This window comes from Phalacrocorax carbo, chromosome 1 (genome assembly GCF_963921805.1).
Source record: "Phalacrocorax carbo chromosome 1, bPhaCar2.1, whole genome shotgun sequence".
In the NCBI taxonomy this organism is placed as follows: Eukaryota; Metazoa; Chordata; class Aves; order Suliformes; family Phalacrocoracidae; genus Phalacrocorax; species Phalacrocorax carbo.
The window spans coordinates 191299848-191321224 of record NC_087513.1 but is presented as its reverse complement, the minus strand read 5'-3'; the positions used below and the strand labels follow the sequence as shown (position 1 = coordinate 191321224).

The 21377-nt window shown below is 40.1% G+C and overlaps 1 protein-coding gene across 7 annotated transcripts; it reads right to left on the bottom strand.

The window, feature by feature from the left end:
• Positions 1-2842: 2842 nt before the first annotated feature.
• On the bottom strand, positions 2843-20535 carry SPART (spartin). 7 transcript variants are annotated; one of them, XM_064440989.1, is made up of 11 exons: positions 20286-20427; positions 19005-19116; positions 14197-15029; positions 12904-13101; positions 11796-11900; positions 9926-10055; positions 8952-9146; positions 7822-7980; positions 7651-7741; positions 6617-6673; positions 2843-4482 (listed from the first exon to the last, which is right to left on the bottom strand). In XM_064440989.1, the coding sequence occupies exons 3-11, from the start codon at positions 15025-15027 to the stop codon at positions 4296-4298; spliced, it is 1953 nt and encodes a 650-aa protein (XP_064297059.1). In that variant the 5' UTR covers positions 15028-15029; positions 19005-19116; positions 20286-20427; the 3' UTR covers positions 2843-4295. The 7 variants fall into 7 exon arrangements, with proteins under 7 accessions (XP_064297059.1, XP_064297060.1, XP_064297058.1 ...); XM_064440990.1 differs by lacking the exons at positions 19005-19116; positions 20286-20427 and adding an exon at positions 20440-20535; XM_064440988.1 differs by lacking the exon at positions 19005-19116 and having other exon boundaries at positions 20286-20428.
• Positions 20536-21377: the final 842 nt, after the last annotated feature.

Below are 21377 nucleotides of genomic sequence, written 5' to 3'. Positions count from 1 at the left end.
AGATCAAGCACACCAAGTCAAAGTCACAGTAGGTATTTATGCAGTTAAATGTGTCAGTAACATGTAATATTCACGCCTGCCCCAGCTAGTCATTGGGTAGTTTCTTTCTCACTTCATCTTAGAGGTACAGCTCCTTTTAAATTTACTATGCATGCTCAGAGAGTAAGGGGCTTATTTACGTAGGGGGCTTTCCTGTGTATAGGCATGATTTTTAGTATCATAATGAGGTGAATAGTTCACCCAAAGGACACTTATTTCTTACCAGGTTGGCAACACACATAAACCATCCTGATTAGTTGTGCTCCTTAAGGTCTAATTGCCCCAGTATGTCCTTGGTTAAAGGATACTCACTTTGTCTGAGGTGGGAGTTTTCCCTTTTATCAATCTCTCAGTCCTTCTCCAAGGATGCTGAATGTCTGTTCTTCTAATTAGAGATAGTTTAGTGGCCTTTAGTTTTAACATATATGAAAAACATCTTGGCCCAATACAATGTTAGCTAAGTTTCTTCAGCACCTTTATAGCCAAATTGGTGAGTTATAGATTGGATCACTGGGAAATAAGGTTGCTGGAAAACTGACTGAGCCAGCAGGCTTAAAATGTGGTGAATAGCAGTATGGCTGCTTGACTCATCAAGTATTGACTGATCAATACCTCAGCCAGTACCCTTAATTGTTTATTTACAGCCTGGAAGACCGAGCACACTCTCACCAAGTTTGTTGCTGCTGCTGCCAAACTGATGGGAGCAGCCACTACGCAGGAGGGCAGGGCTGCCATTCAGAGCAGGCGTACAGCCTGGAGAAACAGGCTGCTGAAAGGAACCTAATGAAATTCAACAAAAAGCAAACACAATCTGACATTTGGGATGGGAAAAGCCCATGCACCAGCACAGACTGGGGGTGGTAACTGGAAGGCAACTTCAAAGAAAATACATGGGGTCCCTAGTGAACAAGCTGACCGTGAGCCAGCAACACACCTTGCAGCAAAGGCCACCAGCCTCCTGGGCTGCGTTAGCGGGAGAGTAGCCAGGGGGCTGAGTGAGGTGATTCTTCCCCTTTGTTCAGCACTTGTGGGACCACAAGCTGGAGCACTTAGCCATGGGCTCCCAAACACATCCTAAGGGCTTCCAAGCTGGCCAGGGGCTAGCACACGTACACGTGGCCGATGATCAGCCTGGAGAAAAGGCATGAGGAGAACTTAGTGCAGTCAGCAGCTACCCAAGAGGAAGTTGGAGAGAAGCCAGAGAAGCCAGACTCTTCTCCTGTGTGCACAATAGGATAAGCAGCAATTCACCCAAGTGCTTATGAAAAATTTTGGCCCAGTATAAGGGAAAAATATTTACCTTTACCAGAGTCAAACTTGGAAAAGTTTGCTCAGAGACATTGTAAAGTCTCCATCCTTGGAGATAACCAAAACATGAGCAGAACTGGCACTGGACCTGTTTTGAGAAGAAGGGTGGACTACAGATCTCTCTAGTCTGGGACATGTGGAGGTCCCTTCCAACCTACACCATTCTATGGTGATCTGAATGTCAGCATGCTTTGGTGAAAGATAGTTTTAACAATTCTTTTTAAAGGATTACATTTAGTTTGTCAAGGAGTATTAACAAATAGGCTATCCCAAAGTGTTTTCAGATCAGCGTTAAACAACCAACCCACCCACCCACCCTTGGAATCTAGAGGAATCCATTCAAATGCAGGCGTTTAGACTTCAGGTTAGAACAGTGGTTTATACTTACGGAATGAAGATACCAGAGATGGCATTAGCTTCAAATGACTTAAAGGCTGTTAAAAGTAATCTTCTCAAGACAAGACCAATATTGTAGCAGAAAAGACTTCAAATAAATTAATTTGGAAATAGCAATGCATTACGAAATCAGGTAGCAGTTCACCCAGTAAACAGCATTAGTAAGACTACTAGGACTGCCATACATCAAAAGACATTCAGCGTTCAAAGGAGAAACAAAATGAAAGTGGGAATAGAAAACAAGCCTAAGGTATGAGGCTTAGGGAGGCCAAGGGTGTGTAGTGTATGAAAGAGGGAGCCAAGATAAGGCCATGTGTGTGAAGGCTGTTTTATATGGTAGAGGAACTGGGGAGAAGCGGATGGATTTGCTGCCCAGGGCCCAGGTAATGACAGCTGAAGCAGGGTAAGTTCAACAGCATAATACTTTCAGCAGTGAGAATTAACTAAACTTTGGAACAATGTGAAAGGGAAGATGATAGATGTATCACATTAAAAACTGTAAAGTGGGGTACACGTTTTTAAAAATTTAGCTTTAATCTGCTTCAAGATAAATTTGAAAGACTGAGTACACGTGCAGAGAACAGCAGGTTGGGCAGGACAACAATACTTGCCTGATATCGATGGCATTTTTATCTTTTTTTTCTGCTCAGTATGCTACAGCTTGGTCTCTTGAACGCTGTAGCACTTTAATCTTAACTGTTGTTTTAATACAACCTGTTCTGATGGTTTATAGATAAAACTAACGAGCATAAACTATATGCAAAACCAAAATGGGAGGGAGGACAAAGATACAAATACATGCATCCCTATTGTAAATGCAGTTCATAACAACAAAAATGCTTTTTCTAGTGTGAAGTCTTTAATAGCCTTCAACTGGTTACACTTGCTTGCAAATGACAGACTGTAGTGAGAGAAATTGTGGTAGTGTACTTTTTGATGGACCTTTTTAGTTTGAAGTCTTTTAAGTCCTAATTGATGAGCTTGTTCCTATCATAGACATACTCCGATACTGTTCTTTATTACTTCAGAAGACCTAGTCTTTCCACTCACTGACCCATACAGCAGCTTCACATCATAAAAAAGCCAGGCGCAGATTAACTAATTTTAATCTCATCTTTATTTCCATAAACCAAAGTTACACTTTAAGTGGTTAGATCCTTTGTTTCACATTTCTCACCTTAAGTAAACACCTACAGTAGCTACCACAAAATGTGCACCTATTAGTTGTTACTGTATTTTTTCAGTCTGAGGCAAATATCACTTGCTAACAACCATTTATAGATATGTTCTCCATTTACAGTTATGTTCTCCATTTACATGAAATGGAGGTAAGTTCTAAATTGATGGTGTTCTGTTTGCTGCGGGTCCAGCCAATATTAGAATGTGTAGCAGCTTTAAAACTCAATAATGAACTGTTAAATAAGTAGCACTGTTAAGCATCTCAAGGGTTCTGCGTATGGAGTTACTATACATTGCACAAGGAACAGGATGAAAAACCTACACGGTAGTGTCTATTCTATTCCACACACACCTCTTCCTTAAAAGGGCTTGTCTTCATACCCTTTAGAGACATACTTTGTGCAACTATGAATTCAGTGGAATAAAGATGTTGACTGCTAGAACAACTTGTTGAAGCAAATACATGTTGTTTTCCATTAGGAGACCATGATATATACTCCGAATTTTTCTGGATTGGCTGAAAAGTACAGAATGCATAGAAGTTCCTAGAGTCCTCTGTAGAATGTTTCTACAGAAAATTATTATGCAAAAACATCCTTACCCTCTCTACATAAAAATATCAAAGTATCTTTGCATATTCCTTATGGAGTCCACTGGAGAATACATTTTTCTAGAGTTGTAAATACCCTCTTTTAGAAGAAATGCTTGATATCTTTGGTTTGCTTATATGCTGGATGGAAAAAAATAGTTTTAAAGGGAATAACTACCTAGTTACCTGAGGTTCATCTTTCATTTCTTCTAATGTGAACTTTGGATAAGATTAACTGTTTGGTAGCTGAAAAGGGAAATTCTCTACAAAACAATGAGACACAAAGCTTATTTTACTGCACATTAAATAAGACAAGGCTGGTTTAGTAAAACTAACTCTTCAGGATAGTTAAAAAACAAAACTAGTAGTCCTATTTGTTCCAGCATTAGTAATCCTATTTGTTCTGTATCACCACCTTTACAAATATAAATCATTACAAAAATATTCACAATTGTATTTCTATATTAATCTATTATTCCATATTATATTTTGAAAAAGTGCTTACAGAGGCAAGTTTATTAACTGCAAACTCGTATCCTTCCAGCTGTCTAAAGCCCTGATCCAGTTGTTTAAAATCCTTGTTGAATACAGAACAAGGAGTTAAGACAACTTTCATTTTCCCTTGCACAAATGCCCTCCCTACTTTTACATTTTCACGTCAAATTAAGTAACAATTTCTTGAAAAGTAGTGTGATTTGTGTTAAATTGCAGATTAGCAACGTAGTTACTTCTAAATAGGAATTTTCATCTCTAATGTAAGGCCTTGAGAGATATTTCATTACTTTCACTGTTTATCCTTCTTCTCATTATCCAATACTTTATATTCATCTAACACAGCATGGCCGGTTTCCTTTGCAGTTCTCTTTACAACAGCTTTTATACCAATATTGTCAATGTTAAACGCAGTCACACCAACATTGATTGCAGAATTCATAGCATTGTCTGTAGCACGGCCAGCATCATCTCCATACCTTAAGAAAGATAGCAGTTTTGTAGATATGTGTACTTAGTATTTTTCTCTTCACTAGAATTCTTTTGAAAGCAAAAATTTAAGCATTACCAAGAACAAATAATAAGCACACAGCCCGAATGCCTAAAGAATAAAATTAGAAATTATCAAGCCATTTGAGTAAGGGCTGCTCCTCTATCAGATGGATTATTCTTTAAAGATACCAATAAGCTTCTGCCCTTTTTCCTCAAAAAACCTTTAAGTCCTTCTCCCTCCTTACCCTCTAGTTTTGAAGGGTAGAAGGCTTATCTATAGAACCATAACAGGAGGGGGAGAGATTTCTGTGCAATAAGCTTTAAGTACTTTTTCACCTAAATTCTTAGGTAAAATTCCTAACACCATCTATTCCCCGCATAAGCCCTCACAGGTAGACCATTGCAGCTGCTAAACCTTCTCAGTCTGTACCACAGGTGGCAGCACTGAGGAGGAGGGAGGGTAAACACTGTTTTGCTTTCTCACCTGTTAGAAAAAAAGGGGACCAGAATCACCTCAGGCATACTTTTTCTCAGCTGGTACCACCGCTGACAGATGAGCACTTGGTTAGTACTTAGTCCTGTATCGACATGGCATAATATGATACTACATCTGGTGTAACAGCAACTCACTGGCACATTAATTCCAAGCCACAAAAGTAGACTTACTGAGGTAGTGCACCACTGTGCTCAAGCAAATTAGCCCAGACAATCTAACAGGTCTCCTTGGTACAGGGAATTGCTGACACATCTGGGCTCATATGCTCAAGGTAGCAAGGTCCCTACCAAAAAATTTCACTGTGCAGCGAACACTTACCTGAAGTAACCTGGAATCAATACAGAGGCAAAGGGAAAGAAGGGGGGGGGGGGGGGGGGGGGGGGGGGGAGGCGGGTATGAAGAAGTCATACAAAATCCCAAAAAGCAACAAAGCTATCTTGAGGATATGCTAAAAATTACCAAGAGGTAAAACCTCTGGTCTCTCCACTGGGCTGTGGGTCCAGCTTCTTTATGCTTTAGGGGTGAAGTCAGCAGTCTCATATTAATTACTCAAGTGTGAAGAAAGGTAGACATCTACACCAGTAGAGAGAACATACTGGAGGAGGACAAGGGCATATCAAGAGCAGTAAGTCCAACTGCTCCAGTCAGCCAGACATCTCCCCAGAGAGCACTGCAATCAGGCAAACCAGGCCAAAGGGAAGTATTTCTGGCAGCATCAGAATCCCAGCAGTTACCAGAGTCACTTTTCCCCTGCACTTCTGATGACCAGAGATCTCCAAATAAGGCTAGAGAGAAGCACAGAATACCAAAAAATCCAAAAATCTGTCGCATTATCAGTGTGGCAGCCATGGCATAATGGCTGGAATTAACAATGAAACCGAATAAAAATAATTTGTGCTTTTTTGTTTTGTTCTCAATTCTCTGATAGAGTAACAGCCTTGAATCACCAACATCTGATTTGCAGATCACAGAATTAATCTCACAGCAAAAGTGCAGTATTTGTCAATTTGATTAGTTACTTTCACTTCAGGAACATCATAAGTCAGTTTTACATAACATCAGTAAAATAGATAAACTCATTTAAAGTGAGACTCTATCTTGTCCAATACAGTTAGACTAACAATTTGTTAATATTTGATAACTGATTTTTAGTTTGCCTGTTTCAATTGCATTATTTGTAATTTCTTTTTTTTTAAAGAAGAAAGTGCAGGTGTAGATACTGCAGTTATTTATATCATTGTAAAAACCCAGGAAGGTAGTAGCATGGTACTTTGCCAGAAATATCACTTCTGAAGCTATGTTTTCCCCCAATTCTGATCAACATACACATATGATGAGCATTTCTTTACAATTTCATCCACAAAGGTATTGCAGCTAGGTTTTAGCTGAGTTTTTTGTTGGTTTAGAGACACTGTGATGATGCTCCTTTAGCTTTGTTTCCATTGAGTGGAATTTAGCTGAACCACTCTGGTATTTTGAGTGGCATAAATCTTTGTAATAGAAACAGAAACCAGCTTCCAAAAGAGGTACTATGCAGAGTTTTAAGACATTTATATAGATAGATTCTAAAGATCAAATATCAAATATTTTCAACTGTATTGTAATTAACTGCAACATTTAATTACTGTTTTGCACTCGTAGTGGCTGTTGACTGCTCATCTCCGTATTTCCTATTTTTATATCTAAAACAAAAACATTAATGTGAATTTATGTGAAAAGAGCATCAGTGCAATACCTCCTGACATTCCTACTGAAAATAAACATTCGCAATAAAGCACCACTGACCAGAACTTCACTATCTAGCCTCCTATTTGAAATGCATCACAACACAACCCTGAATAACAATCTACTTAATACTGTATGCCAACATTTACCTTGTTACCTTCTGCTAGTAGCCTGTATGCACTTCCAGCATCTATTTTGCTATACTTATCACCAATTCCATTTAACCTATATGCTTTTGCTTACTCTTCACTTTCTATTATAGCTATTGCAATTCTGATGGGTGCATTTCATACGTTTTTCAGTTATTTCAATATATTCCCCTTGTTCTCCACAGCATCTTCCAGACACACATTCAACTTTGTTCCTTCCATCATCTTAGTAACATTGTCTTAATCCCAAATGTTACTATCCTCTTCTCACATTATTTTTTATTAACATCTGTATTTTTTCAAATCGAGGCTATCCTATTACTCCTATTTATGCCTTAGAGTTCCTTATGTAGTATTCTTTTTTGTACCTCCTTGCTTTAGTCAGACCTGTTAATAGTTGAAGTTCTTCCATTTTTCTTCAAATTTAGCTAAATTTACATAAAATCAGGATCAGAGCTAAGAGGTTTAAAACAGTAACTTTTTCCATAATGATATTATACTGTAGAGCAAAGATATAAACCTGAACTGTATTTGTAACATAGCCTGAAGCTGTAATACTTCTAGAAGAGAGCTAAAAAAATACTTACCACAGTCATTTACTCACTTCATATTTTTACTTACAGGACATGCTTATTATTGTGCACTTAGCAGCTTATCATGTGCTGCATAATGAAACCAAAGCAGGTATTTCAGTTAGCGTCCCTGCACTTTCATACGCTTTTTTTTGCCAGTATTCAAACACACTATGTCACAGAAGATAAAACCAACAAAAACATAAAACTTACTTGTATTTGACAGTTTTTACAGTCTCAGTTGAAACACTTTTAGCAATGCACTTAGCTGCACTTTCTAAACCTTGCCACACTGTTGAAAACCCTGTAAAAATGAACAGCTTATTTGAGTCCATAGCATTGAAAACTATACAATTAAAAAAAGTGTAAGGAATTTTTTATTACCTTGAACTCCACTTGCTGCTACCACCAGAGCACCATCAAAAGTGGATTTGCCATCTTTATCTTTCTTAAGGGATTCGGGAACTAATTTGCTGCCATGCTTCTTCACGTGTGGAGCCAGCTCCTTTCCAACACAGCTTGCTATAGAACACACTCCCTCAACTACCATAAAACAACAGGATGCAGATTATTTAGTAAGAACACAGAACATCTTTCTTTAAAAGTCCTTTCTCCTAATTAAAAGTAAATTTCTCTGAAGTCTTAAGTGTTGCTTCTATTTAAAGATGCTTATTTGAAAGACAGACTTTAATCCATGCTTAAGTACTCAACTGATAGAGAAACCACCTTATTTTTCAGATTCTGCACAGCTCCAGTTCCTAAGAAGGAAGTAAGGTTGGTCCTATGCCTAAAACCACTTTAAAAAAGAAATACATACACGTCACATGCTCTGATTTCAAGGAACTGTTTTCATTGCTTTGTTATCCCCAACTTGCAGATAGGGCACAAGCTGTGTTTCTTTCCTGACCTCTGAAGAAATCTTTCTTACGATCATTCCAGGTCTTCAAAGTGTTTTTATAACATCCAGCACAATTTGCTTTTAAACTTGGATGAGTCACTAGACACTAAATATAAACATTAATGCAAATAAATAATGAAGTTACTGAGAGCTGCTAGAGTCACCAAGCACCTCTAAACACCAAGCCATTTCTATCTGGAAGTTCATACATAGTCTAATAGACTTGTTTCAGATATGCGTATTTAAAACCATCCACACACACTCTCTAGTGGTGCAGCATGTATGTTAGTAACCACTGACAGTACAGCTTTTAAAATACATGGTTATCAACTTCAGAAGAAACAGACAGACCTTTTTGAATTAACTGTCTAAAACAGAAAAACATGCCAAACTTAAGACCGTACAGACTATTCTTTTAGGAAAGAAAAAGATGCCTCAAGGCCATATAATAAGTATTAGTCCTAAAGCATGTCTCACAGGAGACAACTAGGCACAAACTGGATCACTGGATTTCATCAGGTCAGTCCCTCCTTCAGTTCATTGGCCAGCTCTCATTTTACAGAGTATCTGTTATTTAAGGCAAAAATACAATATACTATGAGATGCAAATTTTTACCTAAGAACTGGCTGACTTTCACAGCTCCTCCCGTAGCCTGTTTTGCAACATGAAGCCCCTTTGCTACAGTTGGGTTGACTTCCAGAGGTTTTTCTTCTGGTTGAATGTGCTCTCGCAGTTTAGAAGCTCCTTTGTGGATAGCTTTACCAGTATATTCTGCTCCTTTTATTAGGCCCCAGCTCACCCAAGATGCACCTTCAAGGCAAAAATTGTGTTTCTTAGAACGTACAATTTTATCAACTATGATTCCTACAGCTTTCCCTCCTCTGCAACACTGACTTTAGAAACATTCCTGATTACAGAGTCTGCAATTATACCCTTCCCTGACTAGGCCAGCATGAATTCCTGCTGTGATTTCTGCTCCGACACCACCCACGTTTTTTCAATTCACTTTATTTAGTTTAATACAGCCAGCCCTCATCCAAATGTCAGTTTAATACAGATACTGAGATTTTTAATAGATATTCAAGCCCCAGCTGGGTCAGAAATGATAGAACTGCACATCTCAATGTTATTAACATTCTGGAAATGTACAACCTAGCCCTCTAGCCCTCTTAGCAGATTCATATTTATTACAATCAGCTGGTGGTCATTAGTATATTTCAGAGGTTCTCAGAGGAAAAATAAACCACTGTTTATCTTCAGAAATCACAATAGATGCCTGCTTTAATGTAACTGCTCATATAGAGTAAAATTATTCTGTCACAGTGGTTTGAGTCACAGAGGGTGATACCTTAACACATAGTCAGATGAGGAGCCTAACTCATTTGCAATGAAGACAACTGTTGGTCATGGATTTAGACTCTGCACTGTTTTTATAGAGCTCACAAAAGTATCCCCTAGATGATTACAACTGTATCTGGTGAAGAACTACTTCTGGCCCCTCAGCTTCTACCAGCACACATGCATTTAGGTGAAAACACTGTTTAAATGTTACTCACAGAGGTTTCATAATCCTCATATTACAACAGTACCTGACAAGATTCCGTGGGCAACTTTCTCACTCCATTCTGGCAACTCTTTCTGATTTTCTGCTCCTTCAGGTTGTGGTTGGATATGTACAGTCTGAGGCAAGTTAATTGCATCACCAGAGGCTTCTGAAGGCTACCAAGTGAAATTAAACACCTGAGAATCTGCTTCATGACGTATCATCAGGATTTCCATTTTACATGTTTTAGATCATACAGATCCATTATCAGAAAACACTAACGCTGTGTATTCCTTGGGAAAGTGTACAGAAATTCAATGGAAGTTTGTGATGCAGTTACTTTTGCGCAGAAATCCTACGCAATCAAAAAAAGCTTATCAGACAGCTCAACATTTTCACTATACTTCCAGTTTACAATGAAAAGATTTGCATGCCAACATGGCCATACAGTCAAGTTAACTAAGTAGGGAAAACTTATAGTACAAGTTACCTAGCAAAAAAAAGATAAGAGACTTGTCCCTCTACCAATTTTGTCTTATTGGAGGGAAGTAAACGCTGTTGTCATTCAGTGTGGGAACTGCAGTCCAGCTGCCCTAGAAGAATGCAGCTGTTCTGGTTGTTTTGCTCCTCATCCTTCCCTCCCAAATTAAAAAATAAAGGCGATTATTCATTCTACGTGCTGTCAATGCGTTTGCAGACTGGCACAGCCAAGGAATACATCAAGCTGTGCATGGTACTGCTCCCCCTCCCCATTTAAAGTTGGGTGGATAGGTTTGGTGTGATTTCATGTCAAATACTACAGTTTCTGGAGTAGACATTAATCATTCAAACAAAGCAACCACCACCACAGTCTGGTTAGCGTTTCTAAAAAGTGTAACAACACTTTACACAGTTCACAGACAACATGTAATTAAACTTTAATTACAGAAAGCAAAAAAACTGTGAAGATTTAGGTTAGGATTCTATTTTTAAGACTTTTCCAATGTAAAAGTAAAAACCCAAACATTTCAATGATTGAAAGCACTGTTAGTTGATGAGGGACAGTAAGAAAGACCTTTTTGTTTAGTCTAGAAGAGTCTATTTGAAAGCATTCATAGATGAAACCTATGACCAGAATAGAATACATAGTATAGAATAATATTTCATATTGCACAGAATTCTTAAGATTCCCCTGAGATACTTACTAGAAATAAAAATAGGGTAATGGACAAAACTGGCTGTTGCAGTAAAACAGAACAAAACTAACATTAACAGAAAGGAGTAGATTAAGTCTTGGAAAGTTGCTAGGTTAACGGTGTATCACTGACTTGTACTATATCATCAATTACTGCTTGACAGCAGTGCGATAGCTCATGTTTAAGAAATGTCTTTAGCATGTGACCAAAACACTTTGGGGGCTGGGCAGGAGAAGTTACCTTAATAAACAGCTATAACTTAAAAAAGAAACAATTAGAAAATGGCAAAGTACACTCCAGATATAATTTAGTCACACCACAGTTTGGGTCATTATGTAGAAAGACATTCAAGACTTCTAAGGACCTTGCTAAGGAGCAGAAACAGGTTCTCTTATAACACAGGTGACTCTATGCTATAATTACATTAAATACACTTGTTAATTGGATCCTCATGTGTACTATATAGACTAGGCTTTGAAATATTTGTGCTCTGTCACAAAGTTTTTTAAAACTCCAGAAATCTGCCACTGATTTGCAAAATGTGGTAGCCTGCAGTAACTGAACCAGCTTTTAACAAACAACAACAAAACCCAACCAAATAAAAAACCAACACAGGGCACAGCATACACTGCTGCTTTCAACCAAGTCTGGAATCTCAGAAGTTCTAACATGTATTTCAGTGACAATTTCTATATTTTTTTTTTAACTACAAAATTTTGGAATCACTGTCCTGGAATTTACCTGGACTTTGTGGCCAGACATCTGTTTAAATTTATCTTCAAAATGTGCTCTCACAGTTGCTGGGAGCTCTGAAGATAACCCTACTCTCTCATGGGATCCTGGCACCTGTGATATCATATCAGGGAACATCAACAAAAACATGGAATTTTAGGACAACAAGGAACTAATGAGATATCCAATTTTAACTACTTCTACGCAGGAAAGGGTACAGAATTTTATCCAGTAAACATAACTTAATTCTGTAGTACTTTTCCCTTTGAAGTAAAAATTAGTGACCTCTTGGGCTGGTGAAATTGCCTACTGAACTCAGCAGGATTTATAACATAAGAGCTCTGCCCACATGGCATGCTGCAAACTGGTCCTTCATCATCTCTGCATCCACGTCTTTGCGATTCAACAAGATTCTATCTTTCATGAAAAGATGTAATCTTGCTGTGAGCTTTTAGGCAGTTATTGATTACCATTCTTCCTGAAATAGTGCTCCAGTGCTCTTACAGTAATATATTTCACCTTGTTTCCAGTCACTGTATCTTACTGTGCCTTTGTTAAGACTATTAGGTCTTTTTCTATTTTCTCTATCTGTTAATATCTTACTGCAAGAGGGCACCAGATTTATCTATTTTGAGATCCCATCTGAAGGCAGATTTTTGAGGTACACGCTATTTTCACAGGTCTTCTCTGAAGCAGCTTAATATTTTTGAACTATAAACACATTTGGGCACAATATTCCAAGAATGGTATTATCAAAACTACACAGAGAGTGTGTGCATGTGTGTGCACACAGAGAAAAAAAACCTGCTTTCTGCTGAACAGAAAATTTTATTTGGCCTCCTACATTCTCTTTTGGAAAAATAGAGAAAACATACAAAATTGTTTCCAGTTCCTCTCTGTGCTTACAATTTAGTGTTTTAAAATTTCTGTCCTCACATCTCACAGAGCCTACAGTTTCATTACTAGGTTGCTTAGTCTTAGCTACTTTATCTGTTTCTCACTGGCGAGCTTACCAAGCAAGACACAGTAAAGGTACACAACTAAATGTAAATGGAAGAATGTATTGATCATCTCCACCTTTCCTCATTGGTTTAAAAAAGGCAGCCCAGGAATTCACCTGGATTCGAAGGTCAGACATCTGTTTTAAGAGATCCTCAAAGAGCTCTCTGTCAGCTGCTGGAAGCTCTGAAGACAGCACTACTCCCACGTAGGACCCTGGTATCTGGGTCATCGTGTCAGGGAACATATAGACTCCAGTATTGCAGCACAGAACAGGAGACTGGTTACACATTAGAGGATACAACCAGTCACAAACCTAGAAAAGGTAAGTACATAAAGAAATTAAAGGAACCATTTAAAAAGAAAGGCAGGCAGAACATACCAATAAGCACCACAAACTTGATTTTCCATAAAGTTTAGTAAGAATAAAGAAGACTTATGCCATCTTGGAAAAAAAAAATAGACAAAAAAACCCTCAAAACAGAAAACCCACATGACTGTAGAAATATCATTCTTGATTAGTTCTGACAGCCTAATATAGATAAAATACTAATTTTCACAGGACTATAATTCAGACTGGTAGCCTCTTAACTGAGGTCTGGTCTTGAGGCCCAGGTGTAGAAGCAAATGAATAGCACCGCCAAACAAGTCAGGATTCACAGTGCCTGTAACTTCCTGTAGATCTCGGGGCAGGTTTATATGATAGGATAAAGAAAATGGCTGTGGCTGGCCAACTATTGAAGACTAGCAGACCCAAAACCAGGAAGCAGTTTTTATTTGTTCCACCAAGTTTCCCCTTCACTGATGAGACTTCCAACAGGCAATCTCAGCAGCAACAAGGAGGTCCAAAGCCAGAAACTGGATCAGAAACACAGTGCACGTTACAGAACACACCCACGTGCACTGAAAAAAATCCAAATACTGCATCTTTTTTATTTGTGGTTCATATTAACATTTGTGGTCTCGATTAACATATTAACATGGGCCCTCAAATTCCAAATTCTCACTTGCCCTAACTGCAGTACCTTATCGCTAGTTGGGACTGAAGTGGGTAGCATGCAAAGCCGTTTACACTGACATGTTGCAAGAGGCGAATCAACATGTCTTCTCTATATGAGGAAAGGGGAGTTAATTTCATGAAATAAAAAGAAACGTTAAACTCCTTTAGAAAATTGAATTCACCAGAACAGTCAGCACTCAACCACCTTGGGAAAACACAGGGGTCATTGTCACAGAAAAAGTCATAAAAGTGTGTATTTGCAGAAAACCATTTTTCCAACAGCTATAACATCCTTCATATTATCACACAGAGATTTAGGATCAGAAGAGCAAGAACTTAAGAAGGTTGCCTTTTAAAGTTTTATGACAGTCCTTCCACCTTAATTAAAGGAGAAAATTATTTTCCTGTTACCTGAAGAAATGCAGGTGGACGATTCTGGGCCATCTCACTATCTGTATCCAAGAACTTCACAATGCGTAGATATCCAGGATACGATGGAGCACTGACCTGCCCGTCAGGAGTCACAAAGAATATTTGTACTCCTTGAGGAATCAAGATCAGCTCATCTGCATCCACTCCCAGGTTTTCAAGGGGAGGTGGCTGAGTACACTTGCTGTAGTAGTCCTCACCTACAGAAGAAAACTCCCCAGAGTCTGTGCCATAAGACACAGTAAAATGGCCATTGGTAGCTTGAGGAGTATAGGCAGGAGGTGCTTCATTCGGCAGACAGAGAGGTTTTGCAGGTGATGGACTCACAGCTGGAATTTGCCCCTGGCTCACATTTGCAACACCTCCATCTGCTGCAGGTGGCTGACTTGGTACCAACAGAGAATTAGGGGCTGGGGGTCTTTCTGGCTTTTCTTTGGAAGGAATAGATGGGTACAACTTGGGCACCCCTGCAGGCGCATCCATCGCAGCAGGACTCGCTTGTACAGGTGGGGCATTTTGTTCTAGAATGCCAAGTCGAGCGTGAACATTTTGGAGGGTCTCCCTCATCTTCCGTTGCAATTGCCTGGCAGACTCCCACTGGGACCCTACACATGCAGGACCCTGCGACGGAATGCTGACTCCTCGGAGCAAGTGGTCAAGTCCTTGCTTATAATAATTTTTTGCCTCTTCCTTCTGACCCAGTTCATCTGTATTCAGTCCTTTATCAATAAAGAAAAAGGCTTTCCTGTACTCTTCATTAATAGCTTTAATATTTGCATCTTCTTGCATAACTGGATCCTGTAGTTGTTCCATTACTGCAAATTTGGGATAGATTAGTAGGAGCATTCATAGATTAAGCCAAACAAAGTTTACCTTAGAATAAAATGTCTTCTAATTGGTTTCTAACAATGACTATACCCCATATATTTGCAGAAAGCTATCTATTTGCTTGGTACAGTGTCTGGTATCTTGTGGTTATCTCCTATGAATCTTCAGACTTAGAATATATGATTCCAAGTCAGCAAGGAATTCAACTCTATAACCATCACATCTAGTTACATTGCAGACAGGTATTTCCTACAAGTTAAGCATCACAAGAATATGGATACGCCTGATATTAAACTTTCAATTTAAAAAGCATTAAGATCAGTAGCAAATGGGGGAGTAAAAAAAATTTAAAATCTAACTTTACTTTTGATAATATTTTAAAAAAATCTCTAGGGTATTAAAAAATTCAGTTAACATTTTGTCTAAATAAAGGCTGAGCTTACAAACAGTACATTTTTATTTAAAGGATTTAAGGAAAAGCATTAAACAGATTTAAACAAATCTTGACAGTCTTCAAGATAGACACAGAACTGGGAAGAAATACTTTGAACAGTTAGAGCTATGCCTTACAAAATGAAACAGGGAATTATAAACACTGTAAAGGAATTAAGTAAAGTGAGAAAAATGATTGGTGTTTTCCCTTCCTTGCTCCCCAGGTAACAAAAACCTGAAACACCAATATGTGCAAAAGTGTACATTACAGGTTCTACTTCTATTTAGAATGTGTTCCTCAAACAGCATCATATATATTTCAACAACTGAAGAGCAGAAAAGAATCCAGTATGTTTATTTGAACTTCAAAATGCATAGAAATCACTCTTTTAGCAGAATGCAGATTTTCAGTCTTGGCCAAATGCAGAAACTACAAATCATTTTTGGACTAAGATATTGTTTACAACACACAACTAAAGAAAAATAAACTCCAGTAAGGCTTTTTGCTGACAGTGTTGAGAGGCACTGTCAATTCAGGAAATCAGAGTAATGATCATGGACAAAAATGGGATACTATTTAAAAATGAAGGAGCATGCATTTTCAAGAAAAACAATGATTCTGTGCTGTAAGCTGGATGGAAGAAGGGAGAAAAATCTAGAGATGTCTGTTGATCACAATGATAGCAAGCTACAGAAAACAGGGGGGTAAGTAAAATCCAAAGTGTAAAAAGAAAAGTACTTCCATTACACATACAGAAGCATCAATGCCACTGTACAAAGCACTGGTGACACCTCATACAACGCTGAGCCACATCCAAGAAAGCTACACCAGAAGAGGAAGCAGCATGCAGAAGGCCACTGAAATTTTCTGGTGAATCGATTACTTTACTCTTTGCTAGACAGAGGTAAGTCTGACTTACTAAGCAAGTAAACTAAAGGCTAAGAGATTGGATTAGCCTCCATAAATAAACTGGATGAAAAGAAGAAAGTAAATCAGGAAAGAAGAAAAGAACTACTGAAATCCAAACTTTTATTAAAATCCTGAAACAGTACCTACGTTTATTTAATGTCTCTTCTTGTTTTAGTCTAACTATGAATAAAGTAAAAAAAAAATATAATCTGAAAAATAACCTCCTTCTACGCCAAGAAAAACGAGACACTTAAGAAGTGCAGATCCTGAAACAACTTTAAAGGGGTAAAGATGGAATGCCGTGCTCTACTCCTAGATCCTTGATGATCAAAATGCAGAGAGCGCTTATGTGACTGATGCATCTGCAGTCACAGGACAGAAGTGCCATGTAATCTTGAACGCATCTGTATTTGTATGGTGCGACAGGATCCCAATTTCATGCAAATGATGAGATACGTTATTTCAGTCCAATGACAGACACGTAGCTAAGACTATGAAGGTAGCTTGAGAAGGCAGCCCACGTGGAGCGGGTCACGTGCGACTCAAGCCACCAGGCTCGCTGCCCATTCCCCATCATGTAGCAGAAAAACAAATCCTGGTCTGGAGGAGACTTTTCTGGTTGATTGTGGTCACCTGCTGCCAACAGGCTCAACATCTTTGATTTAAGCTGAAGAACAACACTGGCATAAGTGTATATTTAATAGCCACCAAGGACATCAAATTTAGAAGTTATCAGCATGCTTCTGATCAACGCAGCAGCAAGCAATTATGACAGTAATTGGAAAGAACTTGTTTAACAAGTTTGTGAATATAGCTGGATCTTTACGTGAAAAATTAGACTTAACCATGCCATATATTTTATAATCGAGACATTAACCATTAAAGATATTGAATTGAATTACTGGCTAGCAATAAAACCTAAGGACTCCCATACCACATCATCTTGTGTCAACACTTGTATTTACTAATGAAAAATCCATTTTCCCTTGTAAGAGGGGTCTAAAGGTGAGAAACAATTTAAAAGTAAAGGGCTCTGATTTAAAAATTACTGTGGATTTCCAAAACACAGAAAATGTTTAGAAGACTGAGAAAGACAGAGTTTAACCTAACATCACAGTTTACTTCTTTATAAGCAAAATTTAGTGTTTTGACATTTTTTAGTGCCTGTGAATCCAATTTTGTAACAAATCCCTTCTTAAGGCTTTAATTAAACAATTCATTTGTGTGAACACAACTGCAGTACCATAGTGTACTTTGCGCCATACTTTTTGATTTGTTTTTGCTGGGGGAGGCTAAGGCTAAGCCACTTGACAGATTTTGAATAATTCTTTTGCTAGTGATTGTTAGTATATAAACAAGAAGAGACATCAAGTAAAATCCTGAAATCATAGCTACATTCCAACTTCATAGTGAACTAGTTTACTGTTTACTGTACGCTCGTCGTACTGTCAACATCACTCTTCTTGCTAAAGCTCAGTTTTTATTAACACTAAAAAAGGTCTGTAAGAAAACAGAGGTGTCAGCACAAACAGTGCATACACAGCACTCATGCACGGTGGAGATACAAAAGCTGGCTCAGCAATTCAGAAGAGTGGGAGTGTTACAACTCATCTGATTGTTTGAAACATCCCAAGTTTGCAGTACACGTACAGTATAGTTACCACCAAACTATGCATTTGGGTGGCAAAGCACTTGGAAATGGAAGAAGGAATTCACAGTGGATTTTAAATTTAACACAGGATAACTAAAAGTCAGCCTGAAGAGCTGAATTTAGTTCATTCTTATTAATTTATTAAAATTAATACAAAAGAATGAATAGTGTAAAGTAAATAAGCCATCTGGATTGCTCCCTCACAAGGCAAGAAGAAATATTCTCTGAAACAGAACATGTAAGTAGCAATCCAATCACAAGCAAGGAAGATCCTCAGTCATTATTATTTTCAGTGTATGATCTTAATACAGTGTTTAAGTGTCCTGCAAGGTTTAATATTTATCTGTAATCTATTTCTACACAACACAGAGTCTTGTTTCCTCTGTTTTAAAGCTGGAATGAATTGGCAAAGTGTATATTACTAAATACAAGCATGCCATAAACCAACCTTTGGTCCTATGGCCAGTACAGATTGGCCCAGATCTGTACGACTTAGTACTAAGTAAGATTTAGAGGAACTTGTCTTGGAGAAAGCTGGTCCAAAACAGAGCTAAGAACAGAGCTAACAGGCACTGTAGATAATCACAGATTAATCCAGTGCTCAAACTCATTCCTTGGCCCTTTTTCATTTATCAGTATAGATACACTCTGTGGTTTTAAGTGACTCGACCAAGGGAGGCTGCAGTGCAACAGGGAAACTCAAGTTCAATTTGATATTGTAAACTAACATCTCAACTATCTGGATGGCCATCCTTCCTCTGAAGCAGCAAACCCCACTTCATTAAAAAATAATTTTAATTAAAAAAATACAGCTCAGTGCTTGATCTTACTGTCAGAACGTAAACAAGAGGCCTAAAGCTTATTAAAAGGATTAAATATCCTGACTGGCAGAGGTAGGACACTCCTTCCAGCTCACTGTTGTTGAAAGCTGAGGGGCGTAGGGGAGGAAAAAGCAAAACCAAAACAAACCCCTTAATCCAAGAGCTCTTCCTATTTGTCAACTGTTTTTCTATCAGCCACTGATTTCAAAGATGAAGAGGTTGAAGGAGAACTACCATGCGGACAGAATTAAGCCTTATTTCTGTGGGGAAAGAGCAATTAAGAAAGTATTAGTTACTTTCAGGAATTCAGAGAACAAGCTTAATGAAATGTCATAAAGGATTTCAACTAATTCAAGCCATCTACTAGCTGACAATTTTACGTTTTTTTGCTTTTAGTTTAGAGTGGTTTGTTCAAGTAGCCCTTAATTTTTTTCATTAAGTGGTGGCCTACTGCTAGTCTTTAAGCACCTATGGCTAGATAGCATCAAAGACCATACAACAGAGAAAGTCAGTGATCCGATCTGACCTGGTAATTGTTAATCTCTTAAAATTACTGAAGACTTCAGTAAACTCCCACCTTCTGACATTCCAACCTACGCCATCTTCTCAGGCCCGTATCCCACCACCTACATTCACCCAGCCAGCATGTCTAATCTTCCTCCTCTCGGTACTACTCCTGTCTCAAGCCTTTTTTTGTTCAAATAATTGGACTTTCTGACTCCTTGGTCTGCATTTCCACCGCATGCTCTCAACGCAGAGCTTTTAAGCTTTGAGTGCCTACTTGGCACTGCTCTAAACCAGAAAGCGACAGACCAGCAGGGCAGATGATTCCCCTCGTCACGCAGCCGTGCTGCCCAGCATTTACATTCCCCACAGCACTGAAGTGCAAAGACATTGTCACCATCTACCATTCTGCGGCCAAAGTTTCTAACAGCATCACGGAAAATTTAGGGTTATGTAAGATAGCTATTTAATGCTTTTTCATTAACAGTGCGCCTGCCGGTTTCTGATTGCTGCCAACGTATTTTTCCATATACAAACAACTCAAACCCAAACTGCCCGGCATGAATCTTTAAAAAAAATAAAATTAAGGAGCAGTTTTCCAAAGTATTTTGACAAGTGACCTCTCAGATTCATGAGGAAGCACTCAGGAGACGGTTATCATTGCTACTTTACCCGGGCCCGCTCCCACCGCACTCCGTGCCCCCCGCCTCGGCCCCAGCTCTCCCTGACGACTCTGGCAGCCCGGGGCGGGGGGTTTCCCGCTCCCGCCGAGACCCCCGGCCGCAGCGCGGGGATGCGGGGCTCCGCGCCCGCTGCCCGCGCCCCGCCTGCCCCGCGCAGGGGGAGGATACGGGCCGCCGCCCGCCCGGCCCGGCCCCGGCCCGGCTCCCCGAGGCTCACGCCGGCGCCCCAGCCCCGCACTGACCGGACCGCCGCCCTCGCTTCAGGACACCGCCCGGGACTGCCCGGAGGCAGCCGAGGAGGCGGCAGCCGCGCGGTGATGCCCACCCCGCGACCGACCGCCCCACGACCGCCCACCAAGCCCCCTCCGGCCCGGGAAAGCCCAACCCCGCGCTCACCGAGCCAGGCCCGGCCCCGCCCCGCCTGCGCCACCGCCTCCTCCTGCGTCAGGCACGCTGCTATGACGTCACTTATGGGGGCGGTGGCGGGGCGGTGCTGAGGGGGCTTCGTTCTGGCGGCGGCCGGGCAGGGGAACCAGGCTGGGAAGGCCTCCGCGGCGGGGCGAGGGAGACCCTGTGCAGGGGCCTGCTGTGGGGCCGGCGTGGGCAGGCGTGAGGAGGAGCGGAGGTGCGGGGGCGCGCTGGCGGCGCGCTGCGTGGTTGTGACAGCTCGACTCTCGTGGTAGCGACTGTTCAGTTAATAAAAGCCGTTTCATAAACCGTGGTGGTGATGCGTGCCTTCCCCCGACTTGATCGCCTGTCAGGAAAAAGGAGGACGCGTCCTCCTGCCACCCCCCACGTCCACCGCGGGCGGGAGCTTAAAAGTCTCCCCTTCTACGTCACAAGTTTCGTATTCCATTTTGACTGTTACTAGGATTGTGACAAAATGACTGACTGCCTTGCTGGGAGAGGTGCCGTGTGTGCGGAGGTGGCTGTCTCAGGGTGAGGCTCATTTCCAGGCCTGGGGAAGGCGGGGCCGGCTGCCTCCCCAGGTACGGGCTCCGTAGCTGCGGGCCCGAGGAGCCGCGGTTGTCCACGGGTGGTGTGAGAAACCGAAAGAAAAACGGTCTCGCTAAATTTCCAGCACTTGCCTTAGAACATGAGCACTCGTGTTCTCAGTGAAACTTCAACATCTCTGTGAAACAGCTGTTAGAATTTCTGAATATAATCTGGCAGTATATTATTTATTTGCCACTTTCATAACCAATGCTAAAAATCTTCCGAAGCTTGGCTTTCACATAGACAAATTCTAGCCATGTTAAATCTAGCAAAGGTGCCATCCATGGTGCATGGTTCTTTACCTTAGACAGCTCATCCAGAACCTGCTGAGTGCCAGC